Genomic DNA, 27,062 nt, shown 5'->3' on the forward strand with positions numbered 1-27,062 from the left:
GTACAAAAAATGGAAACCTTACGTATGTGTAATTGTATTTTTGCTTGGATTCTTGAATTTTTGAGTGACAGGGTACAATACGTCCAGGTTGGTAACAACAGGTCCATAAAAAAGACAACCAATACCGGAGCCCCTCAGGGCTGCATATTAACCCCGGTACTTTTCACAGTATACACAAACGACTGTCGAAGTCAAGATCTAAGTGTGCCTCTCATAAAATTTACTGATGACACCGCACTTCAAGGTCTTATCACTAATGGCAACAAGGAGGCATATAAAACTGAAATAGATAGGTTTGTGTTTTGGTGTGATGATAACCACCTCGAGCTTAATGTAAGCAAGACAAAGGAGTTAGTTATTGACTTTAGGAAAATAAAGGAACCGATTGAACCACTCAGGTTAAAGGATCAGTCAGTAGATCAGGTTTATTCCTATAAATATTCGGGCGTGACAATTGATGACAAGTTGCTGTGGACTGAATATGTTAAAAACGCAATAACAAAAGTTAATAAATGTATGTATTTTCTTTTCAAATTAAGGTAATTCAAAATAGATAAGACTCTCTGTACTTTATTCTACAGATCAATTATGGAAAGTGTTACCACATTTTGCATTGTGGCTTGGGGAAGCAACTGCCTTGCAGTGAATAAGAAAGATTTAAACAGACTAATAAAGAAGGCCCAGAAATCAACAAATGATGGTGGGGATTTTGATGAGCTTGTAGAAAAATCTACCCTTAGGAAATTCTGTACAATTCTTGAAGATGGCAACCATCCATTAAACACCTCTATCTTGAGATAGGAGTGGTCGCCTGATTTCGCATGAACAAAAAGTGAAAGACATCGAAAATCTTTTTTACCTTCTGGCATTCAAATTTATAAGAATTCCTAATTGATAATTGGAATTCTAAATTGACTTGACACTCATTGGAGTCCCCAATGTCATTAGATGATGCCCAACTGGCGAATTGTATCATTATGTTACCATATAAATGTTTCTCCCTCGTTGTGCAATAGTAGACACTCTTATCTTAAAATAAAATAGTTTTTAATGAAATAAGACCCTTTAATGATAATCTAATTTAAACATAATGAAGATACGCAATGGCCAAATATTCGATCATTAATTTATATATTTTTTAGCACAGAACTAGACTTATTTACACTAATTTATAACATTCATAAGATAATTAACATTAAACAGGTTTTTAAAGTAGAAATAATTTTAAGGAATTGATCTTACTTAAGCTTATATATTTTTGATCTTATATACAAAAACCATTTAATATTATTGCATTTTATTCCATTAAAAAGAATATATATATATTATATTTCAATTTTTGTCACTGATCTTAACTTATTTACACGAATTTATAATATTCAATATGCAAATCAATTTACACATTTTATTACTTTCACACTATCCATACTTTTACCACCTAGTTAAATGCTAACTTATTATCATGTCTGTTCAACATGTCTGTATAAAAAATTTCCTATGGATGAATAAAGTATTATTATTATTATTATTTTTATTATTATTATTATAAGTGATAACTTGAAAATAAAAACATTACCTGGAGCTTTCAGACTTTCTTTACTACATCCTTTTGCCTGCTGAGTCTCAGAATCAACGACAAAGTCCGGGCATAAATATCAGGACACAGTTAAAGAAATTAACAAAATATAAAAGACAATAAATAAAGTTAGTAAAAATATCAATTAAAATATAAAAGTACTTAAACAATAAATCAGCCAAAGGATAGTAAATGACTATATATATAAACAATATGAGTCAATATTCATGTGGTTAGCGTGGCCGAATGAGTAAGCCGTCTTTCTGAGAAAAAGTCTTGTCGTAGTCAACGCTATGGATTCGAATCCCATTGCAACCATTTTTTTGTTTGCTTTCTTTTTCTTTTTAATTTCTATTTTCCACCTTCTTTCTTAAGATCTTTTTTTTTTTATATATATATTTAGCAAAGGGTGAATATTCATCCCCTATCCAATCTTTTTCGATTGTTTAAGATTTTTGTTAATGAATTTTTTAAAATCTCACTCAGAAACAAAGGGAAAAAAGGAAATGAATATCTCACTAAAAACAGAACAACCTAATCAAAGGCAACAAAAATTAGCATACTAAATAAATAAATAGATATAAATATAAACCAAAAATATAAATAGATATATCTCCTCATTCAGAAAGCGATCAAATATCAGAGAGAAAAAAAAAGTTATATTATATTTTAAAATCTTGCTGAGACACAAAATAATAAAGGCATAAAAAGGAGGAGAAAAGAAAAACCCGTTAAGAAACAACAAACAATCAGAGACAAAAATAAATAAAATAATCTTGTTCAGAAACACGAACAAATGATTAGAGAGAAAAAAATAATTAATTACAAAGGCAGGGGGAGGGGGGAGTCCCAATGACTAGATTATTGGCACTTCTGAGTAACGATGGCCCATCATAAAAGTTATCGTAGTGTTTTTATGCACCTCCGTTGACGGTGTATCTTAACGGATCATTTTTATACACCTCCGTCACGCATGCGCATTCCACCCAATTTCATTAGCGATATTGTGTTTCTTCATTTGGACATGGCGAAAGTTATATTGTGACATCTGTAGGATGTCTTTGTTAATAAATTTATATAAAAATATTAATAATTTAAAAAATCGATATATAAAACCAGAAGATAGAAGTTGCATTGAAGGTAAAATAATGTTTTAGAAAGACCTTATTAAATGTGATGACCAGTCAGGTGGCTCCGTAGCGCAGTGGACAAGCTGTCAGACTCCAACCTTGAAAGTACCGGGTTCGATTCCCAATGTTGACTTTTTTTTTTTTTTTGGATTTAATTTGTTTTTGTTTGCTTCATTTTCTTTCTTTTTTTTTTCAAAAACTTTTTATCATGTTTTTAAAAAACTTCGATTTTAATTTTCTAAAATTATTTATTTATTTGAGATCAGTATTTGTGTGCCATGTTTCTTTTTACTTTTGATTTTTAAAATTATTGTTATTATTCTTTAATTTATTATCATTCTACATCGGTAATCACTAAGCAGCGTGCTAAACTACAATCTAAAACTATTTAAACCCCATGGACGTATGCAGCAACAACTTTACCATCACCGCCAACGGAGGTGCATAAAAACGGTGCGTTTTTGTACACCTCCAACGGAGGTGTATAAAAACGCCACCAAAAGTTATTTTGCTACAAGTTATTACAGTACAGGATGTTAAATGTTTTCCTTGTTGGGTTACCACAAATTTGTCATGAAAAAAGTGGAGTGGGGCTCAAAAAGAGCTTGGGAGACCCTGGCCTAACTGCTAATCTTTCAAATTTCAACATGTATGGTTTTTTTAGATAGTAAAGTTAAAGTTAAAGGATACTGTCCCATAAGTAAGTCTTCGCATTTTATATATTCGTTACCATTTGCAGCGACCCATCCATCAAAAAGTGCTGGCATCAATTGTACAACAAATGTTAGAAGCATACATAACGAGCAATACTTGATGTAGTATCTTGCTGCTTTCCAAAAGAATTCCTTTATATAAATGAGAGTTAAACTTGATACACTTCTGAATCTAAGCATTGTATATTGTATTATACTCCAGAAATATCTGCACTGATCACTGATAACTGAAACTGATAAGTTGAGTTGTGATTTGATTGTTGTTAATATTGTTACTTGAACTGGAATGGGTATAAAATAGAGTCTCTAAAAACAAAAGCAAGTGAGTGAATTTAAATCTCTCCGTGGACCCTTAAGACTAAAGACTATGGAGATATTCCGACCTAGGATTAGGATGGTCAGTCAGTAGGGAACAGGATTATTATTATTATTAGGATCAGGGAGTTGGACTTCTTTGGCGACAGTGACAGTGTCCCAATCTTAAAATAGTCTTAGTGTGGCGAGATTCAATGGAAACAAATTAAGTAAGAAGACGTTTGCACAAACTACAATTCTCGTTGTTCAAGGGCAATTTTTTTTTCTTCCAATATAAAGTAGAGAGTTTTTTTTAATTCAAAATCACAGTAGTGGTAGTGGTAGATACTTTCCATGTTTATGTTTTCGTAGCTCTTCTGTCCGAGGAGGGCACTTATCGTTTGGATTTTCTAAAAAAGTGTATCGGTAATAGCTGTGGAGTTTTATCAACAAATGTCATGAAGTTCTCTTGCTCACATTGATTTGAATTTGATCATGTCTCAGCAACTGAGCAGACGGCTTGCGTTGACCTTAGCAATATTAAAACCCGATATTGTAGCCCACCCGAATGTAGTTTTGGTAAGTAATGATTTGTAAATAAAGCTGCAGTCCAGAACCGTTTTTAAAGTAGTTATGTTTATTTATTTATTTTACTTCTACGTTTTTTTCAATTTCTTGCTTTTTAAAGAAAATATGTTTTGCTTTAATTTAGTATTTTATTTGTGTTCAACTTGTTTAATAATTTTGTGTATTTTTCCATTTCCGATACAGAGATGAGGGTAACAACTGGGCGACGATTCTGGATTATTCCGTCAATTGAAAATTTCTTTCCGATTTCTGTGAAATTGGCCTTTGATGCCTTTACTAAGAATTCGGTCAAGATTTGTAGCTTTTCTCTCTAATTCATTTGCCGACATATTTGTAGACATGGTGTTGCTGTTGGTGTGGCCAGAACAAGAATGAAGTTTTACACAAAAGAATTATAATCTATATATTTCCCAACGCCACAGAGAGAGGGAAGAGAGAGAGAGAGAGAGAGAGAGAGAGAGAGAGAGAGAGAGAGAGAGAGAGAGAGAGAGAGAGAGAGAGAGAGAGACTTGGAACAGTGACATAGCAAAACTATTTTACGCAACATTGTAGCAGAAATTAGAGCTTCATGCATACCTATAGTCCTTTGAAACAACAAATCTAGGCGGCCTGTTTTTCGTAGGCACCAGTGAGATCTCTTTGAAAACTGGACTTTGAAGCCTAGCACTGTTGTGCCATTCCATCAGTGACATTTATAGAATATAGTTGACCGTGCATCCTTGTTCTCATGACTCATTTCTCAATGCCTGGTCAACATCTTGCAACAAGATTTCCGTAATGTTGCGAATTACCACCATAGTTCGTTATCACACTTGATTGACTCGAATGTGTCAATAATTTATTAGTGTGGGAGGGGCGTTGGTCAATTGTGGACAGCATAATATTGAGAAAAGGCTTGATGATTGAGAGAAAGTTGGATGAGGGATGGGAGCAGACAGGGGGGGGGGGGGTACCAATGGATAGGAAAATGCTAGGTGAGGGATGATGGGCTCAAGGGTGGGGGTGGGTTGCTTCATCGGCTTGTGTGAGCTAATCATAACAAAATGGGAGGAGCAGACAAAAGGACAAAGTTGTTGACAGTGGATTAGGACTTCTGGAAGAGGGTTGGTGGAGACTTGTGGTAAGACAGAGAGACGTATGGATGTTAGAAACTTGTCCTGTGCCAGCCAATAGAAGTCAGGGGAGGAAGTGTGGGGGTCTCTTTTCTTTATGTCAAACAAAGCTGTTGTAGTAACTACCGTGATTGCCAGAACTCGGTATTCTGGCTGTAGGACTCCATGGCTAGGATGGGTCCAGATGACCGGTGAATCACGGAATTACTGAGTTAAAACTAGATATTAAATAGATAATGTTAAAGTATAAAAATATAGCTTACCCTGAATCTAGCTAGTCGTAATGGTAGATAGGTATGGTCGCAACAGATATGGTATGGTAGATAGTTTAGTGTAGAGCTTGAAGTGTGCAGTAGGTAGTCTGTAGGTGAGTGTGTAGGTAAGTCTGTAGGTAAGTGTGTCGGTAAGTGTCTGTTGTATCGAAGTGTGGTAAGTAAGTGTCGTAAGTCTAGGAGCAAGTGTAGTAAGAATCTGGGTAAGTGTGAAGTGTGTAGGTAAGTGTGAAGTGTATCTGGGTAAGTGTGTCGTAGGTAAGTCTGTAGTGTGTAGTGTGTATCTGGGTAAGTGTGAAGTGTGTCCTATCGAGAGGTCCACTCGGCTTTATATGAGCCGGGTCAGCTCGGGACGAGGCATAGCGGAAGTAGGAATGACCATTGCCAAGGTCACTAGCCGTACGATTGTTTACGGCTAGAGATCCCTACACTGCTCCCCCCTCAAAAAGGGCAGGGTGGCTGGATGTGGGGTACTCACCTGCACCTTTCTGGAGCTCTCGGTATTACAGTGAACTAAAGGAGAGGAGCCCTTACCTAGGGCGTAGCAACAAAAAAGGGGGGTAAAATAAAACAAGGAAGGCCCTTTCCTAGGGCCGAACAAAAAACAAAGAAGGCCCTTACCTAGGGCTAAAATAAAAGGAAAGCCCTTTCCTGGGGCTGGGGCAAAAATAAATCTATTTACACGGTTGCTCGCCCTAGCACCTAGCTGTCTAAGACAGAGCTGTGGAGGGACAGCTCCATCGAGGGCTCTCTCTCCTTCATTCTTTTATTCTCCTCCCGGAGACGGGTGACCTCAGCCGCCTCGGTCCGGAGGGAGGCCAGCTCCTGCCTGGCCCTCTTAAGCTGATTCCGCAGGCTGCGGAAGTCCCCCCGGCGGCGGCGAGATCTGTCTCAGCGGTCGGCTTGCTCTTGCTGGTCCTCCCTCCTATGCCTGCTGGGAGGCCGGTCGCGGCTCTGTCGGGCCGAGGTACTCGTTCTTTGGGCCCGACGGGACGAGCGGGACCGTCTCCTACGGTCACGGGGCCTCCGTTCCTGGTTAGAGTTAGAGGCGACGGCGGAGGTCCGGGTCTATTCCCAAGTCTCGAGGTGATTGGAGGAGTCCTCGAGCGTCTAGTGGAATTTCTCCAGGGCTGCCTGCGATTCCGAATCGCGTGCTCCGGGTTACGCCCCGGAGGAGAGCGCCTGCCGGCCGCTCTTGGCATCTCTTCTCGGAACCGCAGGAAATCCCGGAAGAGGGTCACATCCCATGAGAAAGAGGTCATCTGCGGAGATTAAAGAAAAAGATCAGTGAGAACAGGATGGGCAAATGAAAGTGTTCAGTTGCCTCGCTTGGTTCCTCGTCAGGTTGACACACCTGCCATGGAACCAGTCGAAACACCTGTCACACGCAACCATGAGGTCTCCATCGTCCGGCTTTCCACAAGTACAGTACGTAATTTCCTGGCCAGACTCGATGGCCTCCCTTTCCTTTCGGATCCAGGCTGGGATAGTCCGGTCCCAACATGGCTTAAGGTGGTCATGGTTGACTGTCTTAATCTCCGAGTTCCTGAATTTGACAATGTATGTGGTGGGGGTCAGGACCGTGGAGATGATGGCTGGTCCAGTCCATACAGGTTTCAGCTTGCTGGACTTTCCTTTCACATTCGATTTAACCAGGTAATAAACCGCCTGTCCCCTCTTGAAGGAATGGACGTGGGCTTTGATGTCGTAGTCCCTCTTTGTCCTCTTGAGCTCAGTTCGGAGGGTGGTTCTCGCAGTCTCGTGGGCTATCTCTAACCCCTGCTGTAGAGAGTTGACATAATCTTCAGGAGACTGTGGGTTTGTACGTTTCCCTGGTATAACCAATTCCACCGGTGTGCTCAATTCCTTCCTAACATCAATTTGTTAAAGGCGTAGGTATGACAAGGAGGTTTCGTGGGCCTTCATCTCTTCTGTATAAGGCTCCATCGATCAGGAAGAACAGGTTGCGGTGCACCCAGTAGCTACTCCAAACCGGTGCTTATCGGCCGTCAGCGCCGTAAATTTAAACGAAAATAAGGCTTTTGTATCAATTCAGTCTTATCCTCGTACAAAAGTTATTGCATTTTCGTTGATATCATTCTAAAGGTCAATTCTTGCTCTTTTTAATGGTATCAAATTTGTATCAAAATACATTGAGGAAAATAAATTGTGACTGTTTGTTTGTAGGTCACTTTTAGCGGAATACTACGGGCTCGAGCGGTCATTTGATACCCATGTCTTTTTATTTTTCAAAGCCAGGTCGCGCCGTGAAACGCAATGATTCAAAAGTTACTTATTCGAAAAGAAAATTGTACGACGTTTAATTCGATATAACTTTAAGTGGTATCGATCCCATTTTTCAACTTTTAATAGCAGTTTTTTAAAGATAAGTCGGAAAAAAAGTCGTTTAATTTTATCAGAACATACTTAAAGTGGTATCAAAATAAAGAGCAACCTTTTTTCTTTACATTTATGGGAACTACATCCCAATAAATTGTATGGCGTTAGCTGGGTGTTCGATTATAAAAACCATACAACGCGCCCGTTTCTGCCCATCTTTCACTTGCTCCTCTCTCAAAGTCGGTGCTAACGGGTCGCGGGATTTTCGTCAGTGATTGGGAATCACAAACAGTTTTCATGGATTTGAAGTCTAAAGTCGGTAAGTAAAATGATAATTAAGAATATTAGTGGAAATAAATATGTTTGTTGTTGTAAAAAAGTCTGTAAAAGTGTTTAAATTTCATGTTGGATTGGACCTGTGTCAACTGAGTAACGATGAACCGTCCAGTTTCATTATCTCCTCCACTCCAGCTACCTGTACTTTACATGCCTTTGTAATTTTCATGCTTTGTCTTTTGTATAACATTTTTATTTCTTTGTTTAGGTCAATATCTTGTTAACATATTTCATTTGTTTAAGTTTATGTTTTGATTATCTTTTATCTGTTTACTGTTATTATTTAAGGTATGGGGTACAGGTCTGTACGAATTCATAATTTAAAATGGCGGCCATGAAAGTTAATCTCATTGACCTGCCGAGTCCATTGTTGGTTTATGAATCTCAAAGTTTAAGTGGGCTTGAATAGTAGTGGGAACATTAATTTCAAATTCAGTTACAAGTGACATGGATACTGGTTTTATTTCTTTTTTTTTTCTCTTTTCCGATTCCAGTGGCATTTAGAGTAATAGTTGATTGACAAATGTTTGCCTTTTACTTGTACTACAGCTTCAACCCCTTACAACATGGACTGGTCGGATTGATGTGATGTATTAGTATTTTACCTTCTTGTGCTCATTAAGTAAAACAATTCATTTTAATTTCAGTTGACGAAGTTTACAATGGCCTTAGAAGTTCATTCCTGGCTGTTGGAAAGGGAAGACGTCCCAATGTTCCGACCATCAATGTCATTACGAGGCGTCTTCTGGTTCAGTTGTATTTCCTGAAAGAGAGGGACGGCGACCATGGAGAGAGGTATGTTGTGTGATATTTGTTTTTGTTTGTGGAGTTGTAGTAGTGTGCCGATGGAGTTGTGGCCTTATAAAAAATATGCAGATCTGGAGGCAATTTTTTTTTATAATGATGAATGATCATCAAAGATGTCATTTTGTAGTCAGGCGATATTTAACTAATACACAAGTTTTGTCCGCAGCTGGTGTCAAGAATCGTATTAGTACTGTAGTTCTATATGGCTATTAACCTTTTTTTTTTTTCTTTTTCATTTATGCTTCTCTAGGTGGAGGACTGGATCCTGAAATTGAAACCTGACCTGGGGCATCATGTAAGAGGACGCGTTCGTGCAATCGTGGAATACTCGTACAAGTGGTGTCACAGTGAGGATTGTTGTTTGGATGTATTCCTTGAGGAACGTGTGAATTTTTTAGCTTTGTCACCTTATTTGTCCTCTATTGGAATTAATCGACAGACATTCAGCGATCCTGAGAATTTTGATGTTACTGATATTGTTGTTTGTAATGAATTAATTGTTGAGCTTCATAAGGCTAAGGCTATCATGAAATCTTCAAAAAACCATTTTCACTTGTGGGTTGCTAAATTTGTTAAGTGTCCAGTCACTTCAAAACTTGCTCGCCATGGGGACAAAATTGTTACAGATTATTTTAATCTTAAGAATAATAGATCTCCCATGCAGGACTTTCTTCATAAAGCTTTCACTTTTAATGTAGATTTACAATCAGATCTTCAGATTCCTGCACCCCAGCCCATTCTTTCTCCGACTGTGAAAAAACATTGTACAGATTGTCTTCATTTAAAGGAGGAAGTTAAAAGTTTAAAAGATTTGATTCTTCTACTGCAGTCGGAGAAACATACTTTAAATACTGAAATCCAGAGTTTGAAATCAAATAGTGAACTTTTGCGTGTGCAGCACGACGCAGATCTTTGTCTGGCTAAGGATAAGGTTGATGTTTTAAAATTGAAAGTTAAATGTGCCAAAAACAAATCAAAATCTGAAGTAAAATGTATTAAAGACAGTATGTCAAAAAATGAAATTTCTTTGAAAAATGACATTTCTAATTTAGAAAAAAAACTCAGCAAAGCTAAGTCAAAGAGCAAAGAATTGAAAAAACAGCTTACATCTTCTGAGGAGGAAGTTGTTGCTTTAAATAACAAATTATTCTTAAACATGAATGATTTCAATGTTGCTGTTAAGGGTACAAAAAATAATGTCTATAGTGATGCCATACGTACGACTGCTATAGGCCTTGTGTGTGAAACTGGTGTATCAGCTGCCAATGTTAGCAAAGTAATTGAAATTGTTGCTAATAATTTATTCCAATATTCCTTTATTGAAAAATTACCCTGCATGCAGACTGTATTAAATATTGTTGATGAAGGCTATGCCCTTTCTCAGTTTCAAATAGTTGAAAGCATTTTGAAAGTTGATGATGTCACTCTTCATAGCGATGGTACCAGTCGTGACCAAAAAAAAATTGTTGGCCATCAGTTGTCACTAAGTAATGGGGATACTTTTTATTTAGGCTATGCTCCTGTTGCCACTGAAAATTCTAATACTTTGTTAGATTTGGCTTTGAGTGTTCTGTCACAAATTTCTGTAACATATGCTCAATTTGCTTCTGTAGATAATGAAGGGATATTACGTATTATCTTGTCTAAAATTACCAGTCTCATGACTGACAGAGCAAGTGCCATGAAGTCGTATGGAAATTTATTCTTTGACCATGTCAAGGCTGAGTTGGGCCAAGATGTTTTGATACATTTTCTACATTGCAATGCGCACTATCTTTTGGGCCTTGTCAGTGCATTTGAAAAGGCCATTGCCAATGTAGAGAATGCCTATGTCGCTGATCATGGTCCTCTCGGCCGAGATAATCAAAGTAAATTTGCAAAATTTTCAGATACGAAAGAGTCTGCTACTTTTCGTATTCTGAGAATGGCGTCTGGTATTTTAGGTCCAAATGGTGACCAGAAGAATGGCTGTAGAATAGAGTGGACAACGTTTTGTGAAAAGTCTTATTTTCCGAGCTTTAAAAGTAACCGTTTTAATTGCCATTTTGAAGCAGCTGCTGCTCTCATTTTTCATTTGTCAACAATGAAGTTATTTTTCACCTCTGGTGTTTTGAATGACAACACTAACATGAAAATTGAATCTGTTGCTGTTGATATTCAAGACAATGTATTGATGTCCTGTGTTTGTTGTCTTGCTTTGTTTTATATCAAGGTCACTGGTCCTTACTGGAAACTGGTGAACAGCTCTGTTAAGTATTCAGAATTTCATACCTATGCTAAAATGCTTCGGGATGCTTTTCAGAGGTGGTCTGAGGATCCCAGTGACCTTTTTAATGAAACTTGTACATCTGTCTTTGATAATACAATGAATATTTCTTCTGCATTGTCCATTTCTATTCATGAATTTATTGCCATTTGTGATGAACAGTTTATGGTGGACATGCTTAGATCTCTTTGCAAGGAGGCATTGATTCTAACAGAAAGACAGCTTGCAGAATTTATGGATGGGGGTTACTTTTGTAATTTAGACCCTGCTGTTCAAAATCAACTTCGTCATTGTCCTTTAACCAATTTGATTGGAGAAAGTTCTTTTGGCGATTTTGATTTTGATATTTCTAAAAGAAGAAATGCCTCCTTGCATAACAGATCTGCTGTCCACTGTATTAAGCGAAATAAAACTTTTCATTATCTTAAACACAGCAATCAACTCAAAGCACACAAGCTTCTAAAATCAGCTCGCAAAAGATCAGCACAGTTAAGGCAGGCCAACATTGAATTAGAAAAAAAAATGAGGAATGACAAAAAACAGATTTTTGCAGACAATCAAGATAAAAAGATTGCAAAAGAGCTTAAATCGATCACGCAAAGAGGCGTCTACACGGCAAAAGTTAAAATTCATGGTGGGCCCTGCAGATCCTCATCCGAAGTGGATGACTTGATTCTTAAACTTAATTCAATGGGCAAGTCCTCACGACATATTTGTGAGTGTTTAAAACATGAGATACGGTTCTGCAAAGCTGTATTGGGTCACAAGCATTTGAAATTAAGCGGTACATTTCATGATCTTGTAGAACGGTTAAAGTCAGTTTTGGTCTAGATTGCATGGTCAAAAGTATTAAAATATTTTTTTTTTCTAGTCATGCCTTGTGTCGCATATCAACTCTAATGGTTAGGGTTAAGTTTAAAGTTGATATAGTATATAGTTATTTATAAATATTTTTCTTTACCGAGTTACTTCTTGCAGAATCGTCTATTACAATTGTGTTGACTGTAGTATCTAATATTTCATTTTTTCAATATATTTTTTTACATATCTCATTGTATGGCCTGCATTATAGTTATTAATAATGTTTACTGCAAGTTTTAAATATTGTTTTGACACCAATTTTATTGTGTGACATCATATCCTGAATATTATTTTTGAACCATTTTCTTATCTGCTGGTCTGTGAGGGTTTGCATATTTTGCCAGTTCAACTGCTCTTGTGAGGTTGTAGTATTAATTGTTTTGTATTATTTATGTTTTGATTTGCATAGACTATTTGTTTGGACTTTATTTTATGGAATTTTGTGGATTTACATTATTACGAAAACATCTCATTTTTTAAACTTTTTCGTGACATTGTCCTGTTTGAAGACATGGCCCTCTTAGACATTAATAATAAGGCTAGATGCTTGTTGTTTACACTTAGGAGCAGTTCTTTACCTTTTTATTGATGTTTAAACTGTATTTCTATCACCAAAATTACATTTGTTACAATTTTTTTTTTAATCCTAAATTTTGCATTTTTTACCTCCCCTTTCGATTTTGTCATTTTTGGCCTTGGTGCGATTTTTGTTGCAATAAATGATGGTTTTTCCATCCAACTAGAACCCTGAAAAAAATTGAGCTTGTTCCCTATGTGGTAGAGTGTTGATTTACTGATTTTTGAATGTGTGGGTCGGTAACTTATAAAAATATTGCGCTCCGAAATCGGTCCATCCGCTCATTCGGAAATTATGCGTAAAACCCCAAAATTTGAAATGCTGTAACTTTTGAAATTGAAGAGCTACAGCATTGATTTTGGTATCAAAATTCTTAGAATCAAAAGTTCTATCAAGGAAAACAATTTTATTTGATGTGTTTTCCATATGAAAAATCAGTTTGGAGTAGCTACACCCAGTAGAACTTTTCTTCCTGGCCGGGCAACATCAAGTCCGACATTTCTGGGTCTGCTCCTAATTTCAACCATAATAGCAGGTGGGTCATGTGATGATCATCCGACTGCAGCTTCCTGACATCCTCCATGTCAATGTCGTCAAGGCCAACTTGTGTCGAGTCGTCTTGTCTTACGACTTGTATTTTGTGTCCACCCTCATTGTAATATTCAACCCATTGACAATTGTGTCAGGGGACCTGAGGGGGACAGCACAGCTCACTCCTGACGTCATCCGGGTAGAGTAGTTCGATCCTCTGATCTGTCGCACTTTGCGTCCACCCTCGTTTATGATATTCGACCCAGTGACAATTGTGTCAGGGGACCCGAGGGGGATAGTGCAGTTCCTTCCTGACGTCATTCGGGCAGTGTCGTCCAATCTTCTGAGCTGTGTCCTACATTCGCCCTCGTTTATAATATCCAACCCAGTGACAATTGTGTCAGGGGACCCGAGGGGGACGACGTTGTCTACTTCTGATTCAAAGGTTCCCCATCTCTCCTGTGTTCGGGTGCAATATGCGCATCCGCCACAAGGCAATTCTGATAACGCCTTGTGAGGACGGTAGTGTTGGCAAGTGTCCGTCGTGGGAGGTCGAGATAAGGCATCAGCATTCATGTGCAGTGAACCAGAGCGGTGAACTATCCTCATGTTGTATTGACTGAGTTCTTCGATCCATCGGGCCAGTTGGCCCTCAATCCTCTTGAAGTTCATGAGCCAAGTAAGGCAGCGATGATCCGTTCATACAGTGAATTCGCTGCCTAAGAGGTAGTGACGGAAGTGATTGGTAAAGCGCACAATTGCAAGTAGCTCCTTCCTGGTAGTGCAATCGCGCCGCTGAAGGGGTGCCAGGGTGAAGCTCCCATATGCAATCACCTTCTCTTCCTCTTCTTGGATCTGAATCAACTCGGCTCCGATGGCGCAATCTGAAGCATCAGTATCGAGGATGAAGTGGCCTGTCGTAGTGGGAATGGCCAAGACCGTGGGGAAGTAAGGCGTAGCTTGATCTCCTCAAAGGCTGCCTGCTGCTCATCACCCCAGATGAAAATTTTCTTTCTCAGAAGTCGAGCGAGGGGTTCTGATATTCCGGCAAAATCCTTTACGAAGAAGCGGTGGTAATTAGCTAAGCCCAAAAACTTCTCCATTCCCTTAATGACGTAGGTGCTGGCCGATTCCGTACAGTGGCAATTGATTCCTCTGTCATAGACAACTGGTTTCTTCCTACCTTCCTACCAAGAAGTTTAGTTTCTTTCCTGAAGAGCTCACATTTCCTGGGTTTGAGCTTCAGCCGGAAGGCACGAAGTCTGGTGAACACTTCCCTCAAGTTGTTGAAGTGGTCCTGGAAGGACTTCCCCAGTACACAGATGTCGTCCAAGTAGGCCAAGACAGAGTTCCAGTGTAAGTCCTTCAAGACGAGGTCCATTACTCTGCTGTAGGTGCTATAGAATTGCAGAGTCCAAATGGCAGCTTGTTGAATTCAAATAGGCCCCTCCTCGTCCTGAATGCAGTCTAGATGGTGGGGCTTCTTTACATTTCTGCACTCTGGTGGTGGGTTCGAATCCCCACTGTCTCCTAGTGCCAAGGCTTCCTTATTTCTTATATCAGCAGTGGTCGTCGGTATCGAAAGGGTCCTTGGGTTCTGGAGCATCAGTGAAGGTATCTTCCATTTTGGGCACCATGAGTGTAAATTAATAATTATTGGCTTCCTGAGGCTGCATAAACTTAATGATGTTCTTGGAACTACAGAAGTCTTTCTTGGTCATCTATACTCTCCTGATAGGGCAGGACGAACTGTCTGGCAGTCTGCCCAGAGACAATAATCCATGGGCTGCTCAAAAGAGCAGTAGCCCATTAGAATTTATTCACCATGATGATATTCACTGGCACGATTATCCTAATCTTCTGAGAATAGACTATGGGAAACAGTGTCAGTAACGAAGCAAATTATAGTGTAACCTCAAGGAACTATTACGCCATGCAAGCAATCAATGCAAGCTAAAAGCACAAAACAAAATCGAGCGGGCTTAAAGCCAAGTAATAAAACTAGCACAAGCATGAAGCCAAAACAATATAATTAGGCCAAGCTCATGCCAAAGCAAGCAAATGTAAAAATATAATATATGAAGCATTTGTATATAATAGAGTAAAGATCACAGAGTAATCTAATGATAACAACAATCTACACATCTTCACAATAAAACAATTGCTCCAGGTCGCGGTCATGGCCATGTCGTGCACCAACACTTCACTGACCCATGGTGTGCGACCTGAGCATAAACATCACAATCTGTATCATGTGATTCACTGAGAGTTAGGTCCTCCGACTCGAACCTTGGTCGCAACAGATAATGCACCAACATCTCTCTGCGCAGGCCACCAAGCTCGAGTGACCATCAGACTCAGTGAATCTAAACTATCATCAGATGGTTGCTTCCGAGTGGTCATCTCTACAGCTGCAGCCATGGTCGGGACATGCTCCGACATGTCACTGCACCATGCTGCTCAATCACAGTGGCCACTCGAAAGCAAACCTAGGTAACCAACACTATCTATTGGCTGGTCTGTCACTCGAGGCCACAGCATGGTCAGGTCATGCTACAACATCTCGCTGCACCATGCTCTCCGACCTGAGTGACCTCCAACCAATAAAACCACAAAGCAATGATCAAAAATAACATGGGGTTGTTTATTGCAGGATAGTCGCTCCCTAGGCCGCAGCCATGGTCGGATCATGCTCCAACATCTCACCGCACCATGCTGCCTGGCCCGAGCGACCATCAAGCAACAAATAAAAAAATGAAGAAAAATTAATGTACAAATAATCATGTATGGTCTATTGAAAGATCGGCCACTCCCCAAGGCCACAGCCATGGTCGGATCATGCTCCAACATCTCACCGCACCATGCTGCCTGGCCCGAGTGACCATCAAACAATAAATCAAAATTTAAATGCTCAAAGAATTATCAAATCAAAAGCCATGACAAGCAACATACAAATAATTATGTGTAGTCTATTGAAAGATAGGCCACTCCTCAAGGCCGCAGCCATGGTCGGATCATGCTCCAACATCTCACCGCACCATGCTGCCTGGCCCGAGTAGCCATCAAACAATAAATCAAAATTATACTAAATATAAAAATAGGTACGGTCTGGTAAAAGATAGACCACTCCCCAAGGCCGCGGCCATGGTCGGATCATGCTCCAACATCTCACCGCACCATGCTGCCGGGCCCGAGTGATCATCAAACAACAAATCAAGAAAAAAAAACAGACTTTAAAAAATATAAAAATGAACTTCACAAATCACCAAGGTTTCCTCTCAGAAGAGGAAGGTGTGTGAAAGAAAAAGAATAACTGAAGATATATAATAAAATCAATAGAAAGAGTAACCACAATCACAATGTAGCACTGGACAAGCAAAATCAATTCAAGGACAGATCAGATCACAAGAATTCAACTAATCACAGTCATAAGCAGTAAACAAAGTCAAGTCAAGGACAAAGCAAATCACAAGAATTCACAATAAATTACCAAAGATATAAACTTATCACTAATCACAGTTATAGGCAATAACAAAACAACAAAAAAAGTAAAAAGAATAAAAAAGAAATCAAATGTAAAAAATTTTAAAAAAAAAAAAATCATGAAACATGACACCGTCTACAAGGTCACCAGACAGGTGTGACCTTGGAGTCAAGGACAAGGACGACCTTGACACGATCAAACAAAATTCACGAACTGAAATTACCCCCAACTGAAAGAAAAGGGAAGGGGGCGTGGTCATACATATCACCAATATCACTGCACAGAATTCATTCAAGATCGAATATAAGAATTATAGTGTAGAAAATACATGATGAAAAATAACGAAGTATTCACACGGTAAAAATCAACGAAATTCGAAATCCCATTCAACGAAATACGAGGGTAGGAAGTAATAAAATGGATAATGTAAAAAGTAGAAAAAAGTTTTCGCTCGTGACGCCATTGTAGTAACTACCGTGATTGCCAGAACTCGGTATTCTGGCTGTAGGACTCCATGGCTAGGATGGGTCCAGATGGCCGGTGAATCATGGAATTACTGAGTTAAAACTAGATATTAAATAGATAATGTTAAAGTATAAAAATATAGCTTACCCTGAATCTAGCTAGTCGTAATGGTAGATAGGTATGGTCGCAACAGATATGGTATGGTAGATAGTTTAGTGTAGAGCTTGAAGTGTGCAGTAGGTAGTCTGTAGGTGAGTGTGTAGGTAAGTCTTTAATTCAGAAAAGTGAGTGGAGCAGGCACTTATGTTGGTAACAACAAGATATGAAGTGAGTAGAAAAGTGCCAGAAGACAATAGAGAATAAAATTTTTTTTCGCGGCGGTGGTGGGGTTTGAACCTGCGACCTTATTGGTACGACAACTCCGCCTGGCAGGTGAGAGCGTGGCTCTACCGTGTGAGCTATCCACGAACACAAAAATATTCGTTTCAAACCCAAAGTCATTTCTAGATCCCTCTCTCACCCACTTCTTGAGATCGCCGATTCGTTCACCACCATCGCGAAGTAATTTTGACCAGCAGTTAAGCTTAATAGCCAATATTCTCATCACAAACATATAACATAGAAACGATTGAGACATTGAGTATGCTCCGGTGTATGGGGTGAATTTTTAATTCAGAAAAGTGAGTGGAGCAGGCACTTATGTTGGTAACAACAAGATATGAAGTGAGTAGAAAAGTGCCAGAAGACAATAGAGAATAAAAAATTTTTTCGCGGCGGTGGTGGGGTTTGAACCTGCGACCTTATTGGTACGACAACTCCGCCTGGCAGGTGAGAGCGTGGCTCTACCGTGTGAGCTATCCACGAACACAAAAATATTCGTTTCAAACCCAAAGTCATTTCTAGATCCCTCTCTCACCCACTTCTTGAGATCGCCGATTCGTTCACCACCATCGCGAAGTAATTTTGACCAGCAGTTAAGCCTAATAGCCAATATTCTCATCACAAACATATAACATAGAAACGATTGAGACATTGAGTATGCTCCGGTGTATGGGGTGAATTTTTAATTCAGAAAAGTGAGTGGAGCAGGCACTTATGTTGGTAACAACAAGATATGAAGTGAGTAGAAAAGTGCCAGAAGACAATAGAGAATAAAAAATTTTTTCGCGGCGGTGGTGGGGTTTGAACCTGCGACCTTATTGGTACGACAACTCCGCCTGGCAGGTGAGAGCGTGGCTCTACCGTGTGAGCTATCCACGAACACAAAAATATTCGTTTCAAACCCAAAGTCATTTCTAGATCCCTCTCTCACCCACTTCTTGAGATCGCCGATTCGTTCACCACCATCGCGAAGTAATTTTGACCAGCAGTTAAGCCTAATAGCCAATATTCTCATCACAAACATATAACATAGAAACGATTGAGACATTGAGTATGCTCCGGTGTATGGGGTGAATTTTTAATTCAGAAAAGTGAGTGGAGCAGGCACTTATGTTGGTAACAACAAGATATGAAGTGAGTAGAAAAGTGCCAGAAGACAATAGAGAATAAAAATTTTTATTCTCTATTGTCTTCTGGCACTTTTCTACTCACTTCATATCTTGTTGTTACCAACATAAGTGCCTGCTCCACTCACTTTTCTGAATTAAAAATTCACCCCATACACCGGAGCATACTCAATGTCTCAATCGTTTCTATGTTATATGTTTGTGATGAGAATATTGGCTATTAAGCTTAACTGCTGGTCAAAATTACTTCGCGATGGTGGTGAACGAATCGGCGATCTCAAGAAGTGGGTGAGAGAGGGATCTAGAAATGACTTTGGGTTTGAAACGAATATTTTTGTGTTCGTGGATAGCTCACACGGTAGAGCCACGCTCTCACCTGCCAGGCGGAGTTGTCGTACCAATAAGGTCGCAGGTTCAAACCCCACCACCGCCGCGAAAAAAATTTTTATTCTCTATTGTCTTCTGGCACTTTTCTACTCACTTCGTATCTTGTTGTAGGTAAGTCTGTAGGTAAGTGTGTCGGTAAGTGTCTGTTGTATCGAAGTGTGGTAAGTAAGTGTCGTAAGTCTAGGAGCAAGTGTAGTAAGAATCTGGGTAAGTGTGAAGTGTGTAGGTAAGTGTGAAGTGTATCTGGGTAAGTGTGTCGTAGGTAAGTCTGTAGTGTGTAGTGTGTATCTGGGTAAGTGTGAAGTGTGTCCTATCGAGAGGTCCACTCGGCTTTATATGAGCCGGGTCAGCTCGGGACGAGGCAGAGCGGAAGTAGGAATGACCATTGCCAAGGTCACTAGCCGTACGATTGTTTACGGCTAGAGATCCCTACACTGTCTACATTGTGAAATTTGTGCCACAGTTCTGGGAGAATGAGAAGAAAAAAAAAGCTGTCAGAGTGCAGGCACTTAGACAGAATCCGTTTTTAAAAGCGGTCATTTAGAGTTGTGTTTTACTGAACAAAAGTTCTGATTTGGAGAGAAAGGGGTCAATTAGGCAAAACAGGCATTATGGCAGCGGGAATTTAGGCGATCACCACTGTATTACAATGCGACGTACACGTATTTCAGGTTGATAACCCAAATTGTTATGGGCTCATTGAATTGTTGTTGTTGTAATGGAAATACTCTAATGTATTGTCCATGACAACAATGTTAAATCAAGCCCATAGTTGCGTTCCTTTATCAGACTTGATAATATGAACTTGTCGGTACATTGCCATCACAATAGAATGGAAATGCATAATGTTGAGAAAAATTAGCATAAAGCATGGCATTTGAAATAAATACATTATATTTTATAATATCATATAAGCAAATTACCCTTTACGTTGAATGAACTCATATTTCGGAAGATCCCAAATGTCTTATGAATATGTGGAAAAAAGTAACATCATGAGATTTGAGAAATATTGACGTAAGTGGATTTAGAAAAAACATGGAAGGTGATCTTCATGACCTGTACAACAACACAGCCGACATCACAGTAGACAATTGAAATGTGTGTGTCTGCAACACTCTCGAAAAACATGCACCTTTAAAAAACAGAGAAATTCATCATCGTCGGTTCGCTCACTGGTATACAGAGGATGTTGACCAAGCCAAGAGGTGCGTGAGAAAATCGGAAAGTCTATGGAAGAAGACCCACCAACAAGATCACTGGAACCGTTTCAGATCAGCCCCTTTCAAATGGAAAAGACAATTATAGCAGCTAAGCAGGCCCATTACGACAACAAGTTTAAAAATACCAAATCTTTAAAACAGCTGTTCTCAATATGTGATGAAATTCTAGGAAAATCAACACCATCACCCCTACCTTCTTTGTACAATGATGCCAAGTTACCTGAAATGTTCACTTTATTTGTTACTCAGAAAATTGACACAATTCGAAACTACTTAGACAATTTTTTTAGCTTATACAGATAAACAGTTTTTTAATGGTGACACTTTAAATTCTTTTCAACCAGTCTCAGAAAATTTTATAAAGAATCTAATTACGAACCCCCAAATAAATCTAACATCGCTTTTAAATTCTTGCATAGACGAGTTTATTCCATCAATAACTGAAATAATTAATCAGTCTCTGCAAACTGGTATCGTCCCCTCTTATTTTGAGACAACTTTGATTACCCCACTTTTAAAGAAACCCTATTTAGACCATAATGATTTTAAAAACTACAGACCCCATTTCAAACCTTTCCTTTATTTAAAAAATTCTGGAAAAAGCAATTCTTCACCAATTAAATTTCCTTTGTTGAAGTTATTTTGATTATTGAATTTATGAGTACGATTCAATTTCTTCGAAATATGAACTGTGATGTGGGTCCCAAATTGCGGTATTCTACTACTGGTATTACATAGGCTTTGTAACATTTTTCTCCAATCTTTTTCGTGTTATTAAATAGCTTTATTCTCATTTGCCCAAGATTGGAGTAGCTTTTCAACATACTTGAAGTGTGGTCTTTCCATGTCAGTTTTGTATTTGACTAGTATACTCTTAGGGTACTGCTGTTGTGCGATGTAATCATTAATTGTTCTTGGTGTTTGACAGAACAATGTAGGATTATAAATTGAGACAGTTTGTCAATTAATTAGCGCAGTGAAATAAATAAGATATTGAATGATAAGAAAGTATCTAAAGATTTGTTCTGTTTAGTAATCTTTTCTATTTCAGTTCCCATTTTCAGGATATTACCCTCAACAGTTAAGGTACCATATTTTTACACAAATCACATTTGTTGTTTTAGCATTCAAACTTTCCCAAATTTGGATTCAAAACTTACTGAGCTGTTGTGAATTGTAAAAATGAAATAGCAATGAAAAAATAACACCAAACAAAATTTTAGGGGATTGCACATCCTTTGGTAAGTTTCACATATTTTTGTAGAGATATGTTGCTAAGTTACTACATTTTGTATTCTACACTTTTTTATCAAACACATTTACATGTATTTAGATGGGATGATGCTCTTTTTGTTTGTTATTTCAAGATTCAGCACTTTTGCAGAGATATAAATCCATATTAATTTTTATTGATAGTCACCAAATGGTTTATGTTTTAGGTGTATTGGGATTTGTTTCGTGCTATTTTTATTTTATTTTTCTGTACAACAGGACATAAGAAGAAAGATACTTGAATCTGGGTTTTACTTCATCTCATCCAAGCAAGTGAAACTAAAATCTGAGGAAGCCAAACTTTTTTATGCTGAACACAAGGGTAAGCTTTCTATTGTTTTCCTTTACTTAACTTGTACTATTTGTGTCTTTACGTCTATCCTGTCTAGGTTTAAATTTTTGGTAGATGGGGAGTAACGATTGAAGACTGTTTATATCTCTTTGTTGATGGTGATTGAGACTCATGTTTTTCTGAGTCAGTCTGTGGATCCATGCTGGTAGTCATTATTTCTGAGAATAGGTATTTGTTTTTAATTTGCATTTTTATTCCTCCTTCGTGTTCTTGTCTAACTTATATTAGGCGTTGATATCATTTTACAGCAAATCTTAGGATATCATTTAGATGCAGGTTATATCAATATTATCTTGAAGTATGTGGGTTAGAGAAATTTTTGTTTTTTTTTGTTTTTTTTTTTTGGGGGGGGGAGATTAATTCTTAATTCTTCTGCTTTCTACTGGAGCAAGTTGAAAGAGCTCTTATTTTCCTTCTGTGTAATGTTTCCAGATGCATGTCACATTGTTCCTCCAAACCTGGTTCCCCAAAGAGAAGGCACAGTTGAATTAGATTTTCTGTACACTATGTTGCATTGTCATGCTACAAAGAAATACCATTTTCCTGCTCTTAGTGTCTTTCTGGAGTGCTAATATCTAAATTGCTCCTTTTCATCACACACACACACACACATACAATGATCTGATACGTAACAGACATTCATACAAAAGCGATTTTTTAAAACAAGCATTCATATAGGGTATTTCCACAGATTCACCTCTTCAATACAATTCGCAATGCTGCATTTCCCAGTGAGGGGAAATTTTCATATCATGCAATTCATGTCACATGTGACCTACTGTCTCGCAACGGTATTATTTCAGGATAAATAGGGCCTATAAGAATGAATTGAGAATTGACAGGATAAGAAATATGAATTTTTAATTGGTTACAATGAAATCATCTTTAATCTCGACCATAACAAAAAGAAATTATTCCCAAGTTTCATATTTTTAGCTATACATTCAATTTTCAGTACCTATCTCAACCCAACATATTACCGCTGTGAGACAAAGGGTCACATTATGTTAGGCATCATTTTTTTTCCAGCAATATCCACTACTCTAGTCGAGTATGGTATTGTGTTTAAAGTGTCTTACCTACAGACTAAAGACCTGAGCAAGTGTGTATGAAATGGTGCCAGATAAAGCAAGAAAGAAAAATACAAACAAAATTTTTTTAAAAGAAGAAGAACCATCTGAAAAAAAATCAGTCTTCTTCTCTCCATCATACCTTTGGAGTTGAGTTTTGTGATCATTGTAATCCAATATTTGATTTTGTTACAAAACATTGCTGACAATTTTTTAATTTATTAATTAAATACGTAATCAAAGTAAATTAATTTCACTTCTGTTTCTTCTTACAGGAAAATTCTTTCAGAATCGACTTGTGTCCTTTATGAGCAGGTAATAATATTAATTAAACATTTCATCTTAAGTAATTGGCCAGAAGTAGCATATTTATTCAGGTCACTGTGAGACCAAAACAATCTCAAGGACCAGTTTCAAACTCGTAAGACTTCTCTTGCTTGATTTGTGTCATGTCACACACGATATAGCTCTGAGACAGGTTTGGTTTGTTGTTTTTTTTTTCAAGTGAATTTAAACACCATTCATGATTGCTGTTTATTATTAGCATATAGCTAAACCCATACAGATTTTACATTGAAATATATCATTCATGAAGTTTTTATTACTATTTGGAAGCCACATTTTACTGTGGTGATATCAAAGATGAACAAACTAGAGAAAAGTCAAGTCATGATTTCTTTCTTTAAAAATCCCTTTATTCAAACGAAAGGGGAAATTTGACTTCATAGTCTGTTCCATGGGAAGAATAGAATAATCCAGGTAAAACTAAAAGCTAAATGTGCCTATATGAGCCAATTATGATGGAGAGAAAAATAAAGTGAGTAAATGTGACTTAGATAAAAGGAGACAAAACAAGCATGGTAATGTGTGTAAAGTGCCTATCCTATGGACCAGAGTGTGTTGGTGGTGATTGAGATTCCAAGTATTTCTGAGTCAGTCTGTGGATCATTGCTTTGATGTCCCATGTTATATGAGTCACATTAATACACTATATTTGTCTCTCCATGATAAACCAGCTATAAGCCTCAGTGCAGCGCAGTACTTGAGCTACTGTGAAGTGACTAGTTCAAGGCCACACAGAAGAGAGTTGAACATGGCCCCTTTAACGTAGGAAGCAAAGACCATATCATGCCACTGCGCCATCTGCCTCCTAATATGTAGAATATTAAACATATCTCCCTCACTGAAATTTTCATTCTTAAAAAAACAACAAACAAAGATAAAAACGTCTCTAATAACAGCAAATAATTTAGACTTTGCTTAATTATTTGACAACTTTTAACATTAATAACATTTTTTGACAGTGGACCTATATGGGCACATATTCTGTGTGCAAATGATGCAGTTTTAAAATGGAGGAAAATGCTTGGACATACTAAAGTCTTGAAGTAAGTCTCATTTCAACTCTTAACACTTAAATAACAAAACTGATTACTACTGGAAATCATTACTTCTTCCATTTTATATGTGTAGCATATTACTTAAGACCCAATTGTTTTTACCAAAAGAGCAACAATAAGGAATTTACTTCTGCTAATGAGATGACCGAGATGCATTTCTGTCATTGTTTTCTTGCAAATGTGAAGATGACATATATCCTTGGTTTATTCCATGGTCACAGTGGAGCACTTTGATATATATATATATATATATATATATATATATATATATATATATATATATATATATATATATATATATATATATATATATATATATATATATATATATATATATATATATATATATATATATACTAGTAAAAAGCCCGCAATTTCGCGGGGAAAGAAATATTTTCATTCGATACTGTACTCACCATTATTTAATGAGGGCAGATTGGTAAACAACGTTGTCTGTGTAATTTGGTATATCTTCGGTTGATTTTTCTGTGTGGCCCAATAATATATTTAATAATATATTCCCTCAACTAACTCCAAGAAAAAATCAAACCTAGTACCTTTAATTAACCCCAATAGGAAAAACAAACACCCTAGCACTTTAATAATACTTATGACTAACCCTAATAGGAAAAAAAAATCATCCGATCTCGAGCTAACCCTAATAGAAAAAATCATGACAAATTGAATAAATAAACGCCTGACAAAAGATCAAAGGTGAAAATACAAATTTAAAGAATACTGGGGATGTAGGAGCTTTCGGAATGTCTTCCCTTTACTTAACTTATGGAAAAACAAACTTCCTAGCACCTTTAATAAGACTTATGACTAACCTCTCGAGCTAACCCTAATAGAAAAAAAACTCTCGGACTGCTTTGCACTACCTTTCAATATTTAACAAATCAAAATGGCGGCTGAAAATCAAAACAATGGTCAAATTAAGAAATTTTAAACTTTCACAAATCTATCAAGGTTTGTTCTAGAGTTTTTAAAATACTTCTAGATATAATGACAAATTGACAAAATATCAACGGTGAAAATACAAATTTAAAGAATACTGGGGATGTAGGAGCTTTCGGAATGTCTCCCCTTTACTTAACTTATGGAAAAACAAACATCCTAGCACCTTTACTAAGACTTATGACTAACTTTAATAGAAAAAGAAATATCCTCGATCTCGAGCTAACCCTAATAGTAAAAAAAGAATCAAAATGGCGACTGAAATACCTTCATGTGATCAAGTGAATAATATCACTATGAATGCCACGATTTGCTGAAAAATGCCAACACCCACACACACATGTATACACCACACACACACAAACACAAACACACACACACGCACACACACACACACACACACACAAACATACACGCAATTAGAACATACATAACAACACTGATCACCGCTAAATCAACAACACAACGGAAGTAATAATAATACTTGATGTCATAAATAGATGACGCAAATTGACAACTTTTTACAGTGTCAAAATTAGTTGATTTTGGGAGTCAAGTGTCGTCGTTGGTACATATTTTATGATATCTGTTTGACTCAACGAACTTTCAAACTGACTTTAAATTATAAAAGGAAATCAAGTTATCTGTTTATCTATCTGTCAAAAATACATTTCTAATTTTCAAATCTTTCAGTAGAGTTGTGCGCCATATCAATTTTTTTATTGACTCAAATAAGCACAATGTTCTCCACAATGCTATATTTTTTAAAGAAAGGATATATATATATATTTTTTTATTTTTTTTTTTTTTTTTTTTTTTTTTTGTTTTTTTTTTTTTTTTAATTATTTTTTTTTTTTTTTATTTTTTTTTTGTTTTTTTTGTTTGTTTTTTTTAAATCATAGATCAAATAAACATGCACATTTATATAGCTCACTTCCATGATTTCCCTTACATATTAAACACAGCTTTATTTATTCCTACAAATGTCCAGATGGAGCCAACACATATAGTCTATTTTGCGCCATTTTTGTACAAGCACTCTTGCAATACCTATCTCTGCCTTTATTCAGGCACTTATTGACAAATTCAAACATTGGTAAAATTTCAAATGAGTGGATTGAGTATTTTTAGACCTTAATTCCTCTTTTTTTTAAATTTATAAATCTCATACTTATTTATACATGCGTCCGTGTTGATATTAAGAGTGACTGATCTCCCGATAATTCCATTTGTTGACTGTCTATCATTTTTTTTCTCTCTGTTTTATTTTTTATTTTGTTTAATTCATGTACATGGCGGACCCAATGATTCTTTTCACATAATATGCTTCAAGATTGGACTATGAATTGTCAGATTTCCTAAATTCATTGTAATTAACTTCCTTAAGGTCTTTCTTAATAAATGTTATTTAAAATGATCTTTTATATGTCACAGATGATGGTAATGGTGATAATGATTTTGAAGAGCAGACAGTCTGTTATGCCAAATTCAAACAGAGGGTCCAAGTGCTTTACACCTAAAATGAGATATTTCCAACACGC

General features: G+C 37.3%; 4 protein-coding genes across 6 annotated transcripts in view; 2 read left to right on the plus strand and 2 right to left on the minus strand.

The window, feature by feature from the left end:
* Positions 1 to 4,089, minus strand: part of LOC144980883 (TM2 domain-containing protein biscotti-like) — a 30,694-nt gene extending 26,605 nt beyond the window's left edge. The window contains exons 1-2 of the mRNA XM_078928780.1: positions 3,397 to 4,089; positions 1,577 to 1,656 (exon numbers count right to left, since the gene is read on the minus strand). Of these exons, the coding sequence (XP_078784906.1) occupies positions 1,577 to 1,656; positions 3,397 to 3,599 (283 nt within the window). The 5' untranslated portion in view covers positions 3,600 to 4,089. The remainder of the gene's footprint in view (positions 1 to 1,576; positions 1,657 to 3,396) is intronic.
* A 47-nt stretch (positions 4,090 to 4,136) lies between these two features.
* Positions 4,137 to 27,062, plus strand: part of LOC144980889 (nucleoside diphosphate kinase 6-like) — a 29,192-nt gene continuing 6,266 nt past the window's right edge. Inside the window, exons 1-5 of one of the 3 annotated variants that reach the window (XM_078928802.1) lie at positions 19,657 to 19,918; positions 21,522 to 21,556; positions 21,962 to 22,064; positions 23,440 to 23,479; positions 24,469 to 24,552. In XM_078928802.1, coding sequence (XP_078784928.1) covers positions 19,897 to 19,918; positions 21,522 to 21,556; positions 21,962 to 22,064; positions 23,440 to 23,479; positions 24,469 to 24,552 — 284 coding nt within the window. In that variant the 5' untranslated portion in view covers positions 19,657 to 19,896. The other 2 variants (XM_078928793.1, XM_078928810.1) reach the window with 2 other exon arrangements.
* Positions 6,149 to 17,650, minus strand: LOC144980906 (uncharacterized). Its single transcript, XM_078928823.1, has 2 exons — positions 17,500 to 17,650; positions 6,149 to 6,947 (listed from the first exon to the last, which is right to left on the minus strand). Exon 2 carries the CDS (start codon positions 6,945 to 6,947, stop codon positions 6,444 to 6,446), a length of 504 nt encoding a protein of 167 aa, XP_078784949.1. The 5' UTR covers positions 17,500 to 17,650; the 3' UTR covers positions 6,149 to 6,443.
* On the plus strand, positions 7,658 to 16,305 carry LOC144980863 (uncharacterized). Its single transcript, XM_078928747.1, has 3 exons — positions 7,658 to 8,344; positions 9,009 to 9,156; positions 9,419 to 16,305. The coding sequence occupies exon 3, from the start codon at positions 9,695 to 9,697 to the stop codon at positions 12,263 to 12,265; it is 2,571 nt and encodes an 856-aa protein (XP_078784873.1). The 5' UTR covers positions 7,658 to 8,344; positions 9,009 to 9,156; positions 9,419 to 9,694; the 3' UTR covers positions 12,266 to 16,305.

This window comes from Berghia stephanieae, chromosome 1, assembly GCF_034508935.2.
Source record: "Berghia stephanieae isolate SIO BIC M18660-M18661 chromosome 1, UCSD_Bste_1.3, whole genome shotgun sequence".
NCBI lineage: Eukaryota > Metazoa > Mollusca > Gastropoda > Nudibranchia > Aeolidiidae > Berghia > Berghia stephanieae.